The sequence below is a fragment of the Dama dama genome, chromosome 25, assembly GCF_033118175.1.
Source record: "Dama dama isolate Ldn47 chromosome 25, ASM3311817v1, whole genome shotgun sequence".
Taxonomy (NCBI): Eukaryota; Metazoa; Chordata; class Mammalia; order Artiodactyla; family Cervidae; genus Dama; species Dama dama.
In genome coordinates this window covers 69,434,783-69,456,468 of record NC_083705.1, presented here as the reverse complement: position 1 = coordinate 69,456,468, position 21,686 = coordinate 69,434,783, and the positions used below count along the sequence as shown (strand labels likewise).

General features: G+C 44.4%; 1 protein-coding gene across 2 annotated transcripts in view; it reads right to left on the bottom strand.

Moving 5' to 3' along the window:
• SEMA5A (semaphorin 5A) overlaps positions 1-21,686 on the bottom strand; it is a 539,339-nt gene that overhangs the window by 138,123 nt on the left and 379,530 nt on the right. For both annotated transcript variants that reach the window (XM_061129337.1, XM_061129336.1), the window contains one exon: positions 13,759-13,963. In XM_061129337.1, the coding sequence (XP_060985320.1) occupies positions 13,759-13,963 (205 nt within the window). The remainder of the gene's footprint in view (positions 1-13,758; positions 13,964-21,686) is intronic.

The following is a 21,686-nucleotide window of genomic DNA, read 5'->3' as shown; positions in this document are numbered from 1 at the left end:
TCATAAACAGAATCAAATTATTCCAGATTTTATGGTGCTAAGAAGAATCTTGCTTTCTGATTTAATGGGTTATAGAATGATGACGGTGGGCTTGTTGACAGCAATTTCACAATCATTTTAATGCCCATCAGCAACGTGGAGGGTGAGGGAGTCCTGGGTCTGTCCCTTGCTGTTGTTTAGTCAGTAAGTCGTGTCTGACTCTTTGCAACCCCGTGGACCGTAGCCCACCAGGATCCTTTGTCCCTGGGATTTCCCAGTCAAGAATACTGGAGTGGGTTGCCATGTCCTTCTTCAGGGGATCTTCCTGACCCAGGGATGGAACCTGTGTCTCCTGCATTGGCAGGCAGATTCTTGCATTCCCTAATGAATGACAAAACCTCATTCTGATTCTGTGTGTTCACGGAGGTCCATGCCAACTGGGTATCAGACAAGTTCTTACTGTGGGAATCCAGACAGTTCCCCAGTGGTCCTGGAATACCTGGGTGTCAGAGAGGAAGTACCCCCTGGGAGATTTGTGCAGTTCCCTCCATGCCTGTAGGGTGATGTCAGAAAAATGTTCCTGACAAGTTATGTGTTCATGCCCACAGTCAGGAAAGCACCAGACCTCAAGGTCACAGTCCAAAGAAAGGAAGGGGAGAGAGAGAAAGCAGACATGGGGATGGCCCTTTCATTTTTAATGTCGTAAGATATTTTGTTTATTTGTTTTTGGTTTGTGCGGGAATTATCTGTGAAATGCCATAAATACAAGGCATTTTCCCCCAGCCTTCCACTTCTACATTATAGATTTTTTTTTCCCAGTGCAGACATTAGCTCATGGAGCATCGGAGCCAATGAAAAATGACTTCATTCTGCCATGAGCACTCCAGTCTGGGCTAGATAACCAGGTGGAGAACAAATAATCGATGCAACCGGGCAGCCCAGACTAGAGCAACAGGTTTTTGCCCTTTAAATATGAATGGCCCTAATAATTGCAGGGCTGGAAACATTTTGTACTTAGTTTTAAACTTTCAAAATCGAAACTTACATTGAGAGGGTTTTTTGTCTGTTTGTTTGGTAGGAGTGGGTAGCAGGTGTGGGTGGAGGCTTCAAGAGACTTTCTAGGGTGGAAAATTTTTAAGTGCTTAGTCACTTAGTTGTGTCTGACTCTTTGCGACCCCATGGACTGTAGCCCACCAGGCTCTTCTGCCATGGGGATTCTCCAGGCAGGAATACTGGAGTGGGTAGCCTATCCCTTCTCCAGGGGATCTTCCTGACCCAGGAATGGAATTGGGGTCTCCTGCATTGCAGATGGATTCCTTACCAGCTGAGCCATCAGGGAAGCCCCAGAATTTCTCAGGTGGCCCCACAATTACACATGTTATATATATGTACCTCTTCTTGAGTGGCCCAAACTTTGATGATGATATATCACTCCTGTGATTAGCTGACCTTCTATGGCAACAGCAAAAGGATTCTGCAGATGTGATCAAGATCCCAACTAAGTTGATTTTGGGTTAGAACGGGATGATCTTTTGTGGGCCTGATCTGATCAGGTGAAAACCCTTAAAAGACAGACAAGACCTTTCCTGAGAAGAATGGCTCTTTGCAGGTGGATGGAGAAGACTGGGTGGGAAGCAGCTGCAGGCCGCCTGTAGGACATGAAATGGCCTCTGCTAAGAGCCATCAAAAACCTGGGAACCCCAGTCACACAGCCGAGAGGATGTGACTCTGCCAACAAACTGAACGAACCTGTATGTGGATTCTTCACCAGTCCAGCCTTCAGAGGAGACGACAGCCCTACCTAACATCTTGCCACAGCCTGGTGATCCAGGACGATCACCAGACAATCCAGCCAAGTCCAGTCTCCTGACCCATGGAAACTGTAAGATAATACATGTGTTTCATATTAAACTGCTAAGATTATATATATATGTATATATAGAATATATTAATATGCATATATAAGATATTATATATATATGTGATTGTTCAGTTGCTTTAGTCATGTCCGACTCTTTGCAACCCTGTGGACTGTAGCTGGCCAGGCTCCTCTGTTCATGGGATTCTCCAAGCAAGAATACTGGACTGGGTTGGTGCCCTCCTCCAAGGGATCTTCCCGACCCAGGGATGGAACCCATGTCCCCTGCACTGCAGGCAGATTCTTCACTGCCGAGCCGCCAGGGAAGCCCCTATATACATTTGTTGTTGTTCAGTCGTTAAGTAGTGTCTGATTCCTTGTGATCCCATGTATGGGATTTAGACAAAACCCCTTGTAACAATATATATCTCGAACAAATTCCTTTTAACCAAGTTTCTATAAAGAGGAGCCATTAACAAGTGTTGGTAATAACTGTACAACGTATTTAATGTATTTTGCCCCAGATGAAAAAAATCAATGAGGATGGAGTGGCCATTTAATCACTGAGTCCTGTTACCTATGGGAGTGTTTGTTTTTAAGATCAACTACAGAAATCCTTTTATTTAAAACTTGCAGGTTCATGATCAAATTAGCAGAGGAGTGGGTCTTCTCGTAATGGAATTTCCAGGATAAACGTATCTACAAAAATCATACCTTAAATTATGCATTCCAATAACTGGTGATCTACATTAGACTTGCCTTATGAAGTTTGCCTAGCAAGTGGTTTTGATGTTTCTCTGCCGAAGTGGAGCTCTCCGATCCACAGAATAAGGAAACCTGGGATATTTGGTGGCTATTACTAAAATCTCTTTGGAGTCATGGTGTCATTTCACACAGAAAAAAATAATAGGTTTCAAGAGTTTTGTATAAATAGGAGAACAGCAAGACTGGGAGTGGGAGAACTATCATTGTTAACCTCCAGTATCTGTCATGATTTCTAAAGGAGTTACGCCAAAAATGTGCACCACAGGACCTATATGAAAAAATGAGATAAAGAGAAACAATTTGTCTTGTCCACAGACTGTAACACTTTACCTCCTGGGGCAGCTTTCAGTCAAAACTGATCTGGTGAAATATGAAAAAGAAAGAATGAAAGAATTACATGGGTCAGAAACAAAGAAAGGCAGGAGAGAGAAAGCAGAGAAGAAAACTAAAATTGGGTCTTCCATAAAGACAGAAGTGGATTGCATCAATTTGGACTAAATTGTGATATTTACTAATTAGCATATAATTCAGATTATTCTGTGGCTGGGGAACTAGGCCTAAAGTACAAAAATTATTCAGAAAACATGATTAAAAACAAAACACATTAAAAAGCAAGTAGTAATGTTCCTATAATTAGTAAAGTTGTTCTTATACCATTTTAAGTGGTTTGGCATACATTAAATTGTATTCAAGAGTAGACTTTTCATTTTAATTGGGCCTGACATAAAGTAATACTAAAACACTAATTTTGTTCGTTGTGTTCAGGACATTTGAGGAATGTCAGGGGAGCAGGCTAGCACTTTAAATTAGGCTGCAACATCACGTGCAAAGTGGAAAAGTTTACCCAGATGAATTAGTGTGCTGGGGCAGCTACAATAGAATATCACATTCTAAATGTCTTAAAGCAGAACAAATCTCCCATCCCACTGCTCTGGAGCCCAGAAGTCTGAAATCAAGGTATTGGCAGGGCCACGCTCCCTGGAGACTGGGAATAAAATCCTTCCTGGTATCTACCCAGCCTCTGTTGCTGGCTGTCCATCACTGTTCCCTGGCTCAGTCGCATCCCTCCGATCTCTGCTGAGGTGTCACATGCCATTCTCCTGTGTGTGTCTTTCTCTTCTTCTTATAAGAATGCCAGTCACGTTGGATTCAGAGTCCACCCTACTCCGGCACACGACCTCCCAGGTGGCTCAGTGGTAGGATCTGCCTGCAGCGCAGGAGACCCAGGTTGGATCCCTGGGTGGGGAAGATCCCCTGCAGAAGGGAATGGCCACCCACCCCAGCATTCTTGCCTGGAGAATCCCATGGACGGAGGAGCCTGGTGGGCACAGACTATGGGGCTGCAAAGAGTTGGACACGACTGAGCACAGCACGCAGGACAGCGCCATGACATCTGCAAAGACTCTTTTCAGGTAAGCTCCCGTCCCGAGCCAGCTTTGCAGGGAACACAGCTGAACCCGTGACACCAGGACACGGGAATTTTCCTACACTGTTGCTATTCACTACAGGTATTTTATCATTAAACCGAAAATTCATTAAATTTTATCAAACATTCAAAGGACATAATGCTCCCTTTCAGCCTAGGGAAACCCCTTACATAAATGGGCACATACAGAGCAAAGCCAGATGAGGTTTGGATTTCCAGCTTCCACCAAGAGGGAGAGAATTTGGAGTGACTGTAAAAAATCTTTTCAACATAGGATTTTCACAGATTGATGCTTGCCTCTATCTCTTCAGTTCTGTTCAGTTCAGTTCAGTCACTCAGTCATGTCCGACTCTTCGCGACCCCATGAACCGCATCACGCCAGGACTCCCTGTCCATCACCAACTCCCGGAGTTCACCCAAACCCACGTCCATCGAGTCAGTGATGCCATCCAACCATCTCATCCTCTGTCGTCCCCTTCTCCTGCCCTCAATCTTTCCCAGCATCAGGGTCTTTTCAAATGAGTCAGCTCTTCACAATCAGGTGGCCAAAGTATTGGAGTTTCACCTGTGATACTTAAGTAGTTGCAAATTCCTTATAAATATTAAGGGATATAATTGTTAGTAATGGCAGCATTAAATGTATTACTTAAATTTTGGCGCTTGAAAAGATCTGCCTGGGGTCTTAAGTCCTGTGTACTTTAGTCCCAGAGAATATTGAGGCCCCTCCTTCACTAGCAGTCTTGTCTTCCTCTCTTTAGAAAAGGAACTGAAAAACTGGATAATTAGGTCCTGGAAGAAACTATATTCAGGGAAATAAGTCAAGAGTGGGGTTGAACTAGGTGATGATCGTTACTCTTACAGAAGTTTCTGGAACATTTTTTATTTCTTTGTTTTTTCTCCGTGAACTCATTTTGGAAATAATGCTGATTTCTGGATTTTAGGCATTATTAATAGCAATTGACAATTTAAAAAAAAAATGCCTGTTCTGTATTAAAAATCTCTTTGGAAAAGAAAAGAGGGAAAACAGGATAGAATCATTGGTGGTATTTTCTCCATGGTCCTTGTGGAAAAGCCACATGGAATCATGAGTCTGGCTTCCCATCTGCACTGAGGAATCTCCTTTCTCTTCGCTGGTTAGCTTGACTTTAACCCCACATGAGCAGCAGAATGTCACCCATTTAGTGACTCCTTCTGTAGCTCAATTTTCCTTCTCAGTGAGATGATTCCCAGCAGGTTATCAACTTTATAAGAGCCAGATTCAAGGGGTCTAGTCTCTACTGAAAATATTCAAAATCATTTATTTCCCCAAACTGGAGTTCTAGAAAGTAGAATTCCAGTTTTTTTTTTTCCTCTTGGAAATCATTATACACGATGGATCTCATGCATTACCCTTAGAAGGGACACTGAAACCGTCCCCTCCTCCATTCCTTCTTGCTTTATTTTTTTCCCCATCTAACACTTAATGTAACTATTTATTTTATTGTTTGTATATCTTTCTGGAAGATAAGCTTCTTGAGGACAGGAAGTCCCTTTTGTTTACCCAGGGAGTTTGACACCAAAACTTCAGTTTTTTCCCTTCTCAGAAAACGCTGTCAAAAGATTGTCGGCTTCAACTGCCCCCTCGCGAGAAAATTAAGACACTCTTTGATATGACCGCTTACCTCACCCACACATACCTCCAGAACATAACATACACTGAATCTATTTGCTTCTGTTCTCTCCATGAAAATACCCAACAGCAATGTGTCTCAAACTTTTTAAAATGATCACTCGGGCAAGGAGACTGTCATTTCTTTTTCTGTAACTGTCCTCGGGCCCATGAAATTTTAAAACTAAAGATAGCATATTTGTTTATGTAGTGCATGTATCATCAGTTTAGTTCAGTCGCTCAGTCATGTCTGACTCTTTGCGACCCCATGGACCACAGCACGCCAGGCCTCCCTGTCCATCACCAACTCCCGGAGCTTATTCAAACTCATGCCCATCAAGTCAGTGATGCCATCCAACCATCTCATCCTCTGTCATCCCCTTCTCCTCTTATCTGTTCCTTACACATCAAAATAAGTGGTTTTTCTCTTAAGAACTGATTTTTGCCTCCTTGGGGGCTGTATAGCCTGGCTGAGAGCATGTGCTTCAGTCTACACCACCACTGCCTGTCTGCCAGCCAAGGCCACCACACCCATCCCCTCCTGGATCCTGTTTATGACTGAAACAGCCTTGAGCACAGACTAGTCTTCATTACACAGTTTCATTGAATGGCATGTCACCACACTGCCTGTTTATTTTTATATATTGTAAAAAATAAGTTTTATCCTGTTTCTGCCATTGTTGCTACTCTCCAATCCATTCTTCAGGTACTACGGACACTAGTCTGTTTTTTTTTTTTTTTCCCCTCCAACTCAATGATTTTGAAAACATCTATGATGCATATAATTTCCTCTTTTTACAAAGTTTTGTTGTATTATTATCATTGTACTCAGACTAAAGTCTTAATCTGGTCTATAGAGCCTATATCATCTATCCCTGCCTTTGTTTACAGTCAGGCAACTCTACATGGTTGGGTGAATTCTTCCTTAGTGTGATTGCCTAGAAAGCCGAGCATGAAGCAAGAATTAGGAGCTGATGCATTATTAGGGGTACACCCCCAGGACATGTGAGTGATGGACAAGTTTGAGCAGGAAAGGTGGCCGGTAATGCCAAGTGAGGGGTCACTGTGGGCCACCCCTGTATGCTGAGACATCTGCTTGGTTATGTGAAGAACCCACTGGGTTCCTGAACACCCACTGGAGGAAAAAAAGAGAAAGGAAATTTATTAGGTGGTTCCTTCCCATATCCTGCCTCTTGTCCATCAACATTCTCCTTACTGGAAGTTCATTCCCCTGAACTTCCAGGCTGCGTCTCCCAGATCGTTTAGCATCTGCTTGAGAATCCACATCCCAGGCAAGCAGTGTGATGTCTCATCTACATCCAGAAGTGGCAGGAGGGCCTGGCCACTAGCTGATCAGCATCAGTAGGGAAAAAAAACACATCGTCTTGCCCAGGCATCTATCAGCCCCGGTGGCACCTGGGATGGAATGAATGGCTGAGGGTCCAGGGAAAGGAAGCCCAAGAAAATCTGAGGAGGGGCTCGGTTCAGGTCAGTTGCTCAGTCATGTCTGACTCTTTGCAACCCCATGGAATGCATGCCAGGCTTCCCTGTCCATCACCAACTCCCAGAGTTTACTCAAACTCATGTCCATTGAGTCGGTGATGCCATCCAACCATCTCATCCTCTGTCGTCCCCTTCTCCTCCCGCCTTCAATCTTTCCCAGCATCAGGGTCTTTTCCAAGGAGTCAGCTCTTCACATCAGGTGGCCAAAGTATTGGAGTTTCAGCTTCAGCATCAGTCCTTCCAATGAACACCCAGGACTAATCTCCTTTAGGATGGACTGGTTGGATCTCCTTGCAGTCCAAGGGACTCTCCAGAGTCTTCTCCAACACCACAGTTCAAAAGCATCAATTCTTTGGCATTCAGCTTTCTTTATAGTCCAACTCTCACATCCATACATGACCACTGGAAAAACCATAGCTTTGACTAGACAAATCTCTGTGGGCAAAGTAATGTCTCTACTTTTTAATATACTGTCTAGGTTGGTCATAGCTTTTCTTCCAAGGAGCAAGCGTCTTTTAATTTCATGGCTGCAGTCACCATCTGCAGTGATGGACCCTCACGGACCTTCTCTACGTTTTCTGTACATAGGGTGTTCCATCAACGCTCAGAGCCCTTCATGTTCTATTGTTGTTTAGTTGTTAAATGGTGTCTGACTCTGTGACCCCATGGACTGTAGCCCACCAGGCTTCTCTGTCCATGGGATTTCCCAGGCAACAGTACTGGACTGAGTTCCTATTTCCTTCTCCAGAGGATCTGCCTGACCCAGGGACTGAACTTGCATCTCCTGCATTGGCTGAATTTGGACTCTTTACCACTGAGTCACCAGGAGCCCTCAGGTTCTATAAAGTGAAAGTGAAAGTGAAATCAGTCGTGTCCAACTCTTTGCTACCCCATGGACTATAGTCCACCCGGCTCCTCTGTCCATGGGGTTCTCCAGGCAAGAATAGTGGAGTGGGTTGCCATTTCCTTCTCCAGGGGATCTTCCCAACCCAGGAATCAAACCCAGGTCTCCCGCATTGCAGGCAGACGCTTTACCCTCTGAACCACCAGGGAAGCCCTAGGCACTGTCAAAAGAGGGAGGAGTGGGTGGTTCCCCAATGGCTGGGATGATCCTCCCACTCATTAGCATATGAATTCACTCGCAAAACCTATCCAGACCACATTCCATGACCTGAGCCCTTGCCCTCGGCAACAGCCCACACCCTGAAGCATGCCTTCTCTCTGGATCCTAACAAATCCACCTCTTACTTTTTGGCTGGGATGGAGTCCTGGGATAGAGCTGAAGGATAGGAGGAAAGAGCAGTGGGAAAAATGTGCCAAGGAATCCCCTTCATAGCCTGCCGGAAAATTTGCTAAATATCTGACCGATGCTCACAGATTTCATTGGCCTGATCCTTGGCACAAAGAAGAGTAAGGACAGAAGAACCCCCACCGGCTTGGCTAACAGCTACTGGGGCTCAGCAGATAGTGCCTTGGGGACATACTGAAGAGTAACCTCTCCAGAGACCCTCAATTGCGCCCACTGCCGCCCGCCTGTTCGCGGGGGGTTCAAGGAAACAAGAAACGAGAGATTGTAAAGGAGTTAAGATTTCGTTAGGCATGTCCCTCCAGCCATAGGCGTGAGGACCTCCTACCGTAACCGGAGGTCTTCTGGAATCTGAGGCTGAGCCGCGTGGGCTTTCTGCTGAGCTCGTTTTCTGCTGCCCCGGTTTCCAGCATGACCGGCCTTCCCCTGCGCTGGGTTTTCTCCGCTCTGCTTCTACCGCGGGAGCTTCGCTGAGTTGGGCTCCTGCTGCGCTTGGCCTCTTCCATGCAGAGGTTGTTTCAGCCAGGTTAAATCCAAGTCACGGCACCATAGATGCCAGGCGAGTGTATGCTCCTCGGTTCTTGACTCGTCACAACAACATGTTCTATAGGACACCTTAATTTTTCTTTCATCCACAATGAAAATGCATCCTTAGTTCACCAACCATCCTTTTTCTATGACTTCTTTCCTGACATTTCTATTCTAGTTTTCTTCTTGGACTACAAAACACGTTTTTCTGTTTCAAAAGTAAGAAACCATAGATACTATATTCCTAAATTTTCCATGTACCTTTATCTTTGAAGGAAAAATTAGCCTAGAATGAAAACTCTTGAGTCACATTCAACTTTCTTCCAATTTTTACATATATAGCTTTACTTGCAATCTGGTCTTAAGTGCTCCATTATTTTGTTTTATTTTTCCTTTCAAAACTTCTCCATCATTTGTTTGGCTGAATCTAGCCAGTAATTGGTCTTGTTTTGTGCTTGTAGAAGACACTCCTGGTGTTTATTCTATTGCCTGAGATTTTCATTTTGAGGAATGTCTGCCTGTTTTCTTCATTTCTGGTTGAATATAATACTCTTGATTCATATTTTCTTTTTCTCAGAATATTTCAGACTACATTTCACAGATTTATGCAGCCAGAGAGCACTCTAGAACCACCTTTATTTTTCCACTTGTAGATATTCTTTTTCTCCTGAGCACCTGAATATTTCTTTATTATTGTAATTTAAAATCTTAACCTGACTACATTCAGTGTTCATTTATTCTGAGTTAATATTGCTCAAGAATGGTGTGATTTGAAATGTACAGACTCTATTCTTCCTTTATTTCAGGGAAATCATTCCTCTATCTTTGCCTGTCCAGCCCAGACCACCAAGTCCTATCAATATGATTTCTGACTATTTTTTGGGCTGGTATATTTTAATCATTCTGTATTAGCTTGCTTCATCTTAAAACATCTTCTTTCAAGTCAAGTCACATCTGTTTTGCTAAAAGTGAAAATCGCTCAGTCGTGTCCCCATGGACTATACAGTCTATGGAATTCTCCAGGCCAGAATACTGGAATGGGTAGCCTTTCCCTTCTCCAGGGGATCTTCCCAACCCAGGATCGAACCTAGGTCTCCTGCATTGTAGGCAGATTCTTTACCAGCTGAGCCACAAGGGAAGCCCAAGAATACTGGAGTGGGTAGCCTATCCCTTCTCCAGCAGATCTTCCTGATCTAGGAAACAAACTGGGGTCTCCTGCATTGCAGGCAGATTCTTTACCAACTGAGCTATAAGGTAAGCCCTGGTAGCTCCCCTGATTAGCAAATAATACCAGCAAGTGAGACGAACTGTGAACATGTCTGTAATGTTCACATCAAGTAACAGATTTTATATCTGCATCATGAACAATTAGAAATCAATCGCAATGATATCAGAGCCCAAGCACAGAGATAAGCAAGGTACATTCATTACAGAGAAGTGAGTCTAAGTCAGTAATCATCACTATTTCCTCTAGAAGGGCACTTCTTAAATATGGACCAGAAATGCCTGGCATTGAGTTGACCTGGGAACCTAGTAAAAACACCCCCATCTCTGTACTGAATCAAGATCTCATGTGGTTGGGCTCAGGAACCTGCATTTCACCTGTCCTCCAGGTGAGTCTTATCCACGCCCTCACTGAACAAACAGTATTCTAAAACAGCACCCCCTAAATAAGATGGGCTTGAATTAAGGGAATAAACAGTCATGGAAAAAATAAAATAAATGGTTAGCAGAGGTGGCAGAGGGCTCAACATTACAGAATGGGTACCTGAACAAGGGGCTTCCCAGGTGGCTCAGTGGTAAATGAGCCTGCTAATGCAGGAGACCCAAGTTCGATTCCTGAGTCAGGAAGATTCCCCTGGAGGAGGAAATGGCAACCCACTCCAGTATTCTTGCCTGGAAAGTCCCATGTACAGAGGAGCCTGGTGGGCTACAGAGGAGCCTAGTAGGCTACAGTCCATGGGGTCACAAAGAGTCAGACACGACTGAGCACCTAAGCACAAACACACATTTGAGCAAGAGTGACTGCATATGGGAGGAGCAAATCTGTAGACATTGGAATTGAGGCCAAGTGAGAGAAAGTAACACATTTCACCCTAGAGAGGACAGAAGAAGCTCTGAAATTGAATGGTATTTCCAGGGTTGGAACCTAGAATGAGAACAACCATAGCTAAGAGCAAGAGAAATAGCCTCACATGAGGGGCAGGAAAATATACAGAGCTGGCAAAGGCATGTCACAGAGGGAGAACATAGGCCCGAAAAGACGGGGTTCCCTAAATCAAGATGCTCGGAATCCATGGATGGTCAACACGATGCTCATTCTGTCCTTGGAGAGGGGAACTCAGCAGCTGTTTGGATGTAAGACTCAGTCATTCATAAAACACCACTCTTAAATATTCTAAAGGAGTTACCATGGCCATGTTGTCACCTGTTATGAGAAGACCTGCAGAGGACTAGCCTGCCAAATATCCACACAGTCATGAGCCAGAGGATGTGCCCCAGCCTGGCTGGATTTTGGACAAGACAGAGATGGGAGTGGCAAAGATTCAGCCCCAGAAGGTGTCCGGGAAAGGCTGTTAGTCTCAGCATGGTGCTGGCCAGCAGGGACAATGCCATTCGAGCTTCACGAAGCACCATGAGCTGCACAGTGAACAGAGGTCTATTTTACTTTGATTTTTAGATAGTACTGAGAAATAAAAGTAACTGGCTTTCAAATGACCACGGGCAGGCTTTCTCCAATTTGTGCTTCTTCAAGTAAACCCCAGGTAAAAGAAGCAAAATTATTACCAAATCTGATTCCTAAACCCAAGATACCAAACTGACCCTGCTAGCGAGTTAGGAAGTAGTCCAGCTTCACACTCACTGGCTGTGAATGGTAATTACACCAACGCTGTATCAGCTGTGCTATGCTTAGTCGCTCAGTCATGTCCGACTCTTGGGGACTCCATGGACTGTAGCCTCTGTCCTCTGTCTGTGGGATTCTCCAGGCAAGAATACTGGAGTGGGTTGCCATGCCCTTCTCTAGGGGATCTTCCCAACCCAGGGATCAAACCTTGCATTTCTTATTTGTCTGCATTGGCAGGCGAGTTCTTTACCACTAGTGCCACGTGGGAAGCCTATCCAAGCTATAAATAAACATCAGCCTTCTGAATTTTAAAAGTCCAATTCTGCAATCTTTGACATCCCTACTTGTCAGGAATGGTTCAACTCTCAGCAGGTTTAGTTAAAACAAACTGGCATTTTTGGATATTCTTTCTAATATTCCATTTGTACATTTCAATGCCTTGAAAATGAAGAAAGCTATCTGCTAGATCATTTCAAATGACATCCTTTTAAAGCTAAATTGTATTCTGAATTAAAACCTGCAAAAAAAGATATCACCTTCAAAATGTATTCAGCAGTGCTAGATGAGATAAATGAAAAGACTCAGAACTTGGTTGAGACATGAAATTTATAACTTAAGAGGCCCTAAAGTTAGAATCACCCAGCTAGTCTAAACAAACTTAAATACTATCTATGTATCCATATGGTAGGAGAACTCTGCATGTCTGCCCTGAGTTCCTGCGTTAGGTCAGGAGCAGGGCTCTTTTAGGGACCCTGGGGATTCATGGTCACTTCCCTACTGGCAGGGGCCTTCATCCACTGCAAATGCCACTTCCCCTTGAGTTTAACAAACAACCTGATTAGTGTGTCATGGAAAGTACAGAAGAGTTCTAAGTATGGCATCTTCTCCCAGAGCCCATCCTGTGATTGGCATTAGTAACATCTTGCTGTACTATGAATGAATTTATCAATAAGCAGTAGATTATATCAAAAGCAAGAAAAAAAAATCAGGTCCGTAGAAAAGAAAAGTGAGTCTCTGTAGGACATATTTGCTGAATGGCTTGTCATCTATTATGATCAGAATCAGAACCCCGAACCAGGATGGACCTAGAGATTATCATACTAAATGAAGTAGGTCATACAGAGAAAGACAAATACCATGTGATGTCACTTATAGATCTTCCCTTATAGTGCAGATGTTAAAGAATATGCCTGCAATGCAGGCAACTGGGGTTTGATCCCTGGGTCATGAAAATCCCCGGAAGAAGGAAATGGCAACCCACTCCAGTATTCTTGGCTGGAGAATCCCTTGGACAGAGGAGCCTGATGAGTTACAGCCCATGGGGTTACAAAGAGTTGGACACGACTGAGTAACTAACACAGACACAGACAGACAGTTAGGTGGGGTCTCAAACACAACACAAATGAAATGGAACAGAATTTACAAAACAGAAACGGACTCACATAGAAAACAGACATAGTTACAAGGAGAATGGGGGAAGGAAGGACTAGGAGTTTGGGATTAACAGATGCAAACTAGTATAAACAGGATGGATAAACAAGGTCCTACCGGAGAGCACCAGGAGCTGCATTCAATATCCTGTCATAAACCATAATGGGAAAGAATAAGAAAAAGAATAACATATAGATGTACGCATAAGTGAATCACTTTGCTATACAGCTAAAATGGATGCTATACTTCAATAAAATTAAAAAAAATTAGGCATTGCTTTTCCAATAAAAGTTATAATGAATAGAGTGAAAACAGATGATTAAATTACTTCAGAAAGGGTGATGAAGATAAGAAAGCACTCCTGGGTTTGATGCTTGGAGGAAAGAAGGCAGGCCCAACGCGGGGCACCGAGGTGGCACAGGAAATCCGAAACCGGTAGAACACTCCCCAGAGCAGGGCGGACTCCCACCTGTGGCCAGGTAGATGATGTGGACGAGGGCGTCCCGGGCCTGCACCACGTCCACGGCCACGTGGGAGAAGCGGCTGTTGTCCTCCATGAAGGCGGGCACGGGGCTCACCGGCTGCACCACCTCGTGCATCAGGATGAACTTCTGCGCGTCCTGCAGGTTCCTCTCCGTGAGGTTCACGTACAGGCCCTGGTCCACGGTGCCGCACTGCAGGGGGAGAGAGGCTGTGAGCGGACCCAGCCACCTGCACACCCAGCCGGGCTGGAAGGCGACTGGCAATCTGAACACCTGCTGGTGCCAATGTGCCCCCTTCTCCAGTCCCCCCATAGCCCTCATTCTTAGTGTCTCTCCCAGCTTAGATCTGAGCTCATCATATCTGGGGAGTCTTCTCAACTCTCATCCTAAATGAACGATCAGAACAAAATGAAGTGACATCGACAAAGCAGAAACAGACCCACAGACTTAGAGAAGGAACTTACGGTAACCAGGGGGTAACTATGGTTACCAGAGGAACGGTGAGGGGGGGATAGCTTGGGAGTCTGGAATTGACATGTATACCCTGCTATACTTAGAATGGATAACCAACAAGGACTGTAGAGCAGAGGGAAATATGCGCAGTATTACCTAACAACCTAAATGGGAGAAGAATTTGAAAAAGAATAGATATATGTGTAAGAATAACTGAGCAGGCTTCCCTGGTATCTCAGTGGTTCTGCCTCGGGTTCGATCCCTGGGTCAGGAAGATCCCCTACAGACAGAAATGGCAGCCCATTCCAGTATTGTGGCCTGGGAAATCCCATGGACAGAGGAGCCGCACGGGGTCACAAAGAGTTGGCTATGACTGAGGATGCACACACATTACATTGCGTTGTATAGCTGAATCACTTTGCTGTATAACCGAAACTATCACAACACTGTAAATCAACTATACTCCAGTATAAAATAAAAAGTAAAAAAAAAAATAAATAAATCAACGATCAGGAGCTTAAAAAAACATGAAGTAGGAGTCATTGCTAATTTGAATGGCATATGCATAAAATCTCCTCATCACCTCTAGAGTCCCCTAGGGATTTGTCTGGCTAAATGCACACTGTTCAATCCGCCAGACACATCAGATTCCCAGGTGGAAAATGCAGCCATCAAATGCATCACATAGATTTACTAGCTTTCTTTGGGATGGTGGGTCTATAAGCAAGACATGGATTCTACAGAGTTAGATTTAGGTCATTTTAATCTGTAAACTATGCAATACTGTTCTGCTGTCTTTCACATAAGCTACAAAACGCTATGTTAGCCTTATATTCATGCCCTTATTATCTGGGCTTCCCTGGTGGCTCAGATGGTAAAGAATCCGCCTGCAATGTGGAGACGTAGGTTCGATCCCTGGGTCAGGAAGATTCCCCTGGAGGCGGGAATGGCTACCCACTCCAGTATTCCTGCCTGGAGAATTCCATGAACGAAACACTATGTTCACTTTATTATCAAGCCCTTATTGTCTAACCCAAGCCAAAAGAAACAAAACTCTGTTTAGAGTCAAGCATCTAATAAAAAACACGGTGCTGGGGAGCAAAACTTGCTGCCCCAAAACGTCTCTCTGGCATGTGAATGATTTCTGGAGTGGAAAACAATGAAGGCCCAAAGACTCAAGAAACTTTGACCTTCCCCTAAACGCTTACAACTGGAATAGAGATATCTCCAGAGATACCTGCAAAGAATAAGGGCCGATTGCAGTGGGAAGACTCAGCAGGGCCCAGAGACCAGAGCCCACTCTGTGTCCAATAGTCTCTGCAGGCCCAGCAAACTCTTGTTTATCAAACATGTGCTTTTCCATCTGCAGGTCAGTTGCCTTCCTCCCCTTTGAAGTCTCAAACCACTACCAGTAACATGCTCTTTTATCTTTAGCTGAAGATGATATTTAAGGTGTGGGTTTCTGCCATAAGGGGGAGTTACTCAGTTTTCCTGGGTCCCTCTCATGAGTATGTGATATTGTGCTGGATTTTCTCCTGTTAACATGTCTCATGCCAATTTAATTCTTAGACTGGTCGGAAGAAGCTAGAAGGGCAGAGGAAACTTTCTTCCGCCCTGACAATGAAGAATTTTCAAGAACAGGGGTCATAAGGAGATAAAGGAGGTGAGAGAGGAAGGAGATGAAGAGAGAGAAATGGAAGAAACCAGAAGGAAATAGGAAGGAAAGAAGTGGACTTTTCAGGTAGAAATCCCAGGCAGAGGAATCTGGGAATAAAGCGGGGCAAAAATAAACAACAAAAAACCAAGCCTGGAAACTGCTGAGAAGTAAATTCAGAGCTGCGCTGTGCAAAGGCTGGCAGGCATCGTGGAGGATGGTTTTGGGGACAAGGTTAAAAGAGGGGCAGGAAAGCAAGCCACGCTTTCCCGGGGCAGCGCACAGAATCAGAAAATTATCACCACGATTTCTCATTTCTTTCATAAACTTTAAATCCTAGTACCAATAAAGGCTGATCCCCGGCAGAACTTCACAGAGGTAGGGTTGATGGAAATGAATTTCCCTGTCCATTCCATCTGAAAAACGACCTTTATAACATGTCGTTTCTAATAATGTGGTTTTATAATAGGTTAGAGGTGCAAAAGTAGATGATGGAAATGGCTTGTGAAAAATAGAGGATATTTTTGTAGCGCTTGATAAAATAGCCTACATGCCCCCAAAGGATAGGCTGATGGTATATTTAAAGAATATTGGGGCAAAATGGATGCCAAGACTGGTCCAAAGCTTAGTTTAAATGCTACATCTTCGCAGGGGTGCCCCAGGTACCAGGTGGTGGAAGGGTTGGGTGAAGGTGAAGGGTCAGCTCTGTGACCCAGGAGCGATGTGGTCTCAGGTGAGGCCCTGCCTGTCAGTCTTTGTCTCCATCTATAAAGTGGCTAGAAAAACACTTCCTCTGCTCCCTTCAGAGGACTGCTCTGAGGCCAACTGAGACCATCAGTGGACAGCATTTGTAAAGTAATTGAAAGCCCTTGTAAACGCCAAGGAGCCAGGCCATGTGCCTGGCATGGAGAAGCCATTCAAACAATGGTATAAATGGTCCATGGGTCTGCCTAGTAGCAGGGCAGCAATTCTATGGTCCGTTGAGCTACAGGGGCCAGAGGGAAGGAACGAATAAGTGCAGGAAGGAAGGAATCAATGAGTGAACACACAGCAGTGGTACTGGGGCAGGGGGGCAGTGCCAGGGGATTTTATATAATTACCGTATTTAACAATGACACGTGGAGGGCAGAGACACCACCCGTTAACAACAGTGTCACAAAACGGTCTGAAGTCTGTCCGGGCAAGTTCTAGTTCTGAGAGTGGCCATGTCTGGCTGCTTTCTCTTTCTGAAATCAGCAGCAATTCTTAAGTCACAGGAGGCATGAAGCAGTCTGCCTGGGGGATGGAGTTTTCCATCCAGGTTTTGTTTTCTCCGCACAGTGTTTTTAAAATTGGCATCATAAAACCCGGGAGACATAATATGAAACTGAGGACCTCTAGCTACTCTTGAGGAGTCTGGGGACCTGGGAGACTCCAAGACTTGGGAAGGGGGCGTTGCTGGGGCTGCAGAGCGGAACCCCCAACTGCCACCTGTCTTTTTCATGACTGCTAACCTAATCCTAGGCTGCAACCTGAATTGTCACTGTGATACTGCGATTTGTAATAAGAAATATACAGTTAGTTTTCATTCCTGTTCTGTCACAGAGCTCCTAAAACCCCTGACACTTCCTAAGTGAAGAGAGCAATAAAGGTGTCTTTTGTTAAGTTACGGAGGTGACCTCTGGACCTCACTGAAGGGCGGGAATGCTGATTGCCAGAGCTGCCATCCCTATGGTCAGAGGGTCGGAACTTTTGTTCCCACTGCCCTGACCTCCAGGAAGGAGAAAGGTGCTGGAGGTTGAATGCATTACCAATGGCCGAATGATTTAATCAACCTGCTTAAGTGAAAGACGTCCGTAAGGCTCCAAAGGATGGAGCGTTCAGACCTTCTGGGCTGGTGACCACATGGAGGTTCAGGGAGCGTGCTCAATGCAGAAGGAGCTCCATGCTCTTCAGCCAAACCTCCCCTGCTCTCCCTGTGTACCTCCTCCGTCTGACTCTCCTTGAGCCACGTCGTTTACAGCAAAGCTTGTTTTCTTGGACTCCCAGATCACTGCAGACAGTGACTGGCTGAAATCAAAAGCCGTGAAATCAAAAGATGCCTGCTTCTTGGAGGGAAAGCTATGACAAATCTAGACAGTATATTAACAAGCAGAGCTATCACTTGCTGATAAAAGTCCATATGGTCAAAGCTATGGTTTTTCCAGTCGTTATGTATAGATGTGAGAGTTGGACCACAAAGAAGGCTAAGCACCGAAGAATTGATGCTTTCAAACTGTGGTGTTGAAGAAGACTCTTGAGAGTCCCTTGGACTGCAAAGAGATCAAACCAGTCCATCCTAAAGGAAATCAACCCTGAATATTCATTGGAATGACTGATACTGAAGCTCCAATGTTTTGGCTACCTGATGGGAAGAGCTGACTCATTGGAAAAGACCCTGATGCTGCGAAAGATTGAAGGTAGAAGAAGGGGGCGGCAGAGGGTAAAATGGCTGGATGGCATCACTGACTCAATGGACATGAATTCGAGCAAAGTCCAGGAGATGGAGAAGGACAGATGAGCCTGGTGTGCTGCAGTCCATGGAGTCACAAAGAGTTGGACACGACTTAACGACTGAACTACAACAACGTCATAAGTAAAATGTTTGAGTTCTGTGAGCCTCTCTAGCTGATTGACAAACCTAAGAAGGGGGTCCATGTATAGCCCACAGGTCGGAAGCATGGGTAGCAACTTGGACTGGAGACTGGCATTGGAAATGAGGGTCAACGGGAGAGCCTTATAGGACTGGGTCTATCAACCATGAGATCTGATGCTATCTCTGGGTAAACAGTGTCAGAATTGAGTTGAATTGTTAGACATCTGGCTTGATGTTGGAGGAAAAACAGCTGATTTGTGGTGTGTGGGGGGGGGAAAGGCATAGGTTGGAATTGATCAACAGTATCATTAGCTAAGAACAGGTTGAAACTATACAGTGTCTTGGTTTTTTAGCCAACTTATAATGAATATCTCACCCGAGGATCCTTTTTCAAATATTTTGAATGGTATTTAAATTTATACCATATATTTATTGGATCATAAGTAATCCACCTAGCTCTCTAACGGGCTGCAAATTCTCTCACCATGCCTTACACATGGGGCTCCCGCAGTGTCGGCATGACACCCCAGGGACTCTGAGCAAGAGAAAAACATTAAAAATAGTAAAAACACAGCCATCGTCCTCCTGTGGCTTACAATCCATAATCATTGTCTTGCTAACACCTCTGAGACTAATAGATCAATACTTCTACTAATTCTTATAACAATAATATTTGCATTCTTGTTTATTTTTTCCAAGGATGACAGATCCATCCTCGCCCTAGCCTGCCAGCCCTTGGTGGGTACGTCCACGATCACTGAGGCTCATGCGGAGAGTGCTTGACATCGATGGTACCCTTCCTCCTCTTTTGCTGCAGATGCCTATGGTGTACTGAAGGATGCTGATGACTTGGCCGGATCCCATCATCTGGTCATCCAGCAATGGCCTGCTCATCTGCTGGACCACTTTTGAGGGTCTGTCTTCCATTTCACCTCCATCAATTTGATTGCTGGGAATCAAAACTGCACAGAAATTTCTAGAGTCTGTCTCAGTGCAGCTGTACCACTGAGTCTGGATAATGTTTTCTGTAATTGACTGAAGCTTTTCTCAGTGAGGCCCAGAGTCTAGATGGCTTTGGGGACTCCAGCTCTAACAGGGACGACTTTCACAGCATGACCTGCGATGGTTTCTAAATTGCAACTGATAAAAATTAATAGTATTATATTTTGTTATTATTTTCAATAGAGAATTTTGTATCGAATCTTGCAAAATTACTGAGTGTTCATCCTAACCCATTCTTCCTCCTGAATCTGAGCCATGTATCTGATCTTCTAATTAATTAGCTATTTCTAGTACATATGTGCTTAGTTGCTCAGTCATGTCTGAGACTGCGACCCCAAGGACTGCAGCCGGTCTGGCTTCTCTGTCCATGGGGTTCTCCAGACAATAATACTGGAGTGGGTTGCCATGCCCTTCTCCGGGGGATCTTCCCAACCCAGGGATCAAACCCCAGTCTCCTGCAATGCAGGTGGATTCTTTACCATCTGAGCTATCAAGGAAGCCTTCTAGTACATAAGCACTGCATAAAATTCCAAATTTCAGTAGGCAAACAATAATTTAAAAAAATCTAACTACATCTAAGTATTGGTTTTTGCAAACATAAGGCCCTTTATACACAACAGATGGACCCTTAATTCACAGCATATCCCACCCCCCACGCCAGTGTGTGTGGTTCCATAAAAGTTAGTCAGGTTGCCTTAAGTTAGCATGGTTATCAAACATGGTAAACCAAAAGAAAATATTTATTACTCATGTATATCAGGACTTACTCAAAGAATCACCATAATCTAAACTTTAGTTCCACGCAAATCTTAAGTACTACCCAAAGAAGACAAGCTCACTGGAGCAGGCTCCCTGCCTGAAATGCACGCCACATTCTGCAGGCTTCATTCATTACACCACATGGCCCGACTCCCATCTCATAAACGTGAGTAAGCCCTTCAGCGGGACACTGGCATTATAAAACCAGATGCCTGTGGCCTCAGGAAATGAGGGGCTTTGCTCTGTGCTACAAATGCATTCAGACAGAAGGGCTAAAAGTTATCCACTGCCCAGAGGTGGTAAGGCGTCACAGAGTTTATTAAGTCACTGTTCACTGTGAAGACGTTCGCAATTGAAACATCAACTACATTAAAAGAACCCTAAAATACTGTGAGCTTCTTTGATCATCTTTTTTTAAACTTCAGGATTTTACAACAGACTTTCTGAAAGGAAATGATATATTTCACCTTCCTGGTTTTCCAGAGGGCCTTCTTAAACAGCTACATCACCCCAGGATCCAGGGATATGGGTGGGATTTAAATGCAGAGACTCAACAATGGGGCACAGAGAGTCCATGTTCAGTTACTAATTACATGAACCACATATGTCATCAGGAAAAGTGACGACTTCATGTCTGGTTCCCACTAAACTGTTTGCTTGCCTGGATTTCTTTGTCTAGTACTGAACTTTCTTAGTAGGGAGACTTGAATAATAACTATAAACTTGATCACTCAGTTTCCTGACTTACAAGTGGGGCTAATGACACCCATTTTACAGAGCTGCTGAGATGAGAAAATATGACAAAGTAGCTACAAACAAATAATCCTTAAATGGTCCCCCTTGTTATGGGATGCTAAATCATTTTCCCAAGTAAAGCAGTGAATGGTAAAGTGGACATGTAAGCCCATTTCTATTCTCAGCATCATGATCTTTATAAGAAGATTTCAAAACAATTAGAATTGAATGATTCCTATCAAAGTGCAAGTAAAATGTAAAATAATTGAACTTTTCCATATTCCTAGTTTTCTCAAAAGCTAGAGGTTTTATGTGTTGGGTTGACAAGCCAACCAGAACTTGGAGGCCTGAATACATGACTCGAGTCTAACACTGACTGGTTATGAAAACTAAAGTTCCTCTGGTTGGAAGAGGTTGAAGCTCTGCATGTGAGGACTGGGCCTGGGAGCCCAGCTTAGCCACTAAGGAGCCCGTATCCTCATCCTGATGACATGCTCTGAGGCTCAACACCCTTCTCTGTCAGCGGGAGCTGTTACCAATCATACCACAGGTGCCAGAAGGAAGCAAGACACATAGAAGCATTGAGCCCAGTGTCTGGAACTTAGCATTTCTAAAAATTACACCCACGATGATGATGGTGAAGATCCTAGGACAGTTCTTCTCAGAAGGAAGGCACTCCAGGGAAGTCTGCTGGTATG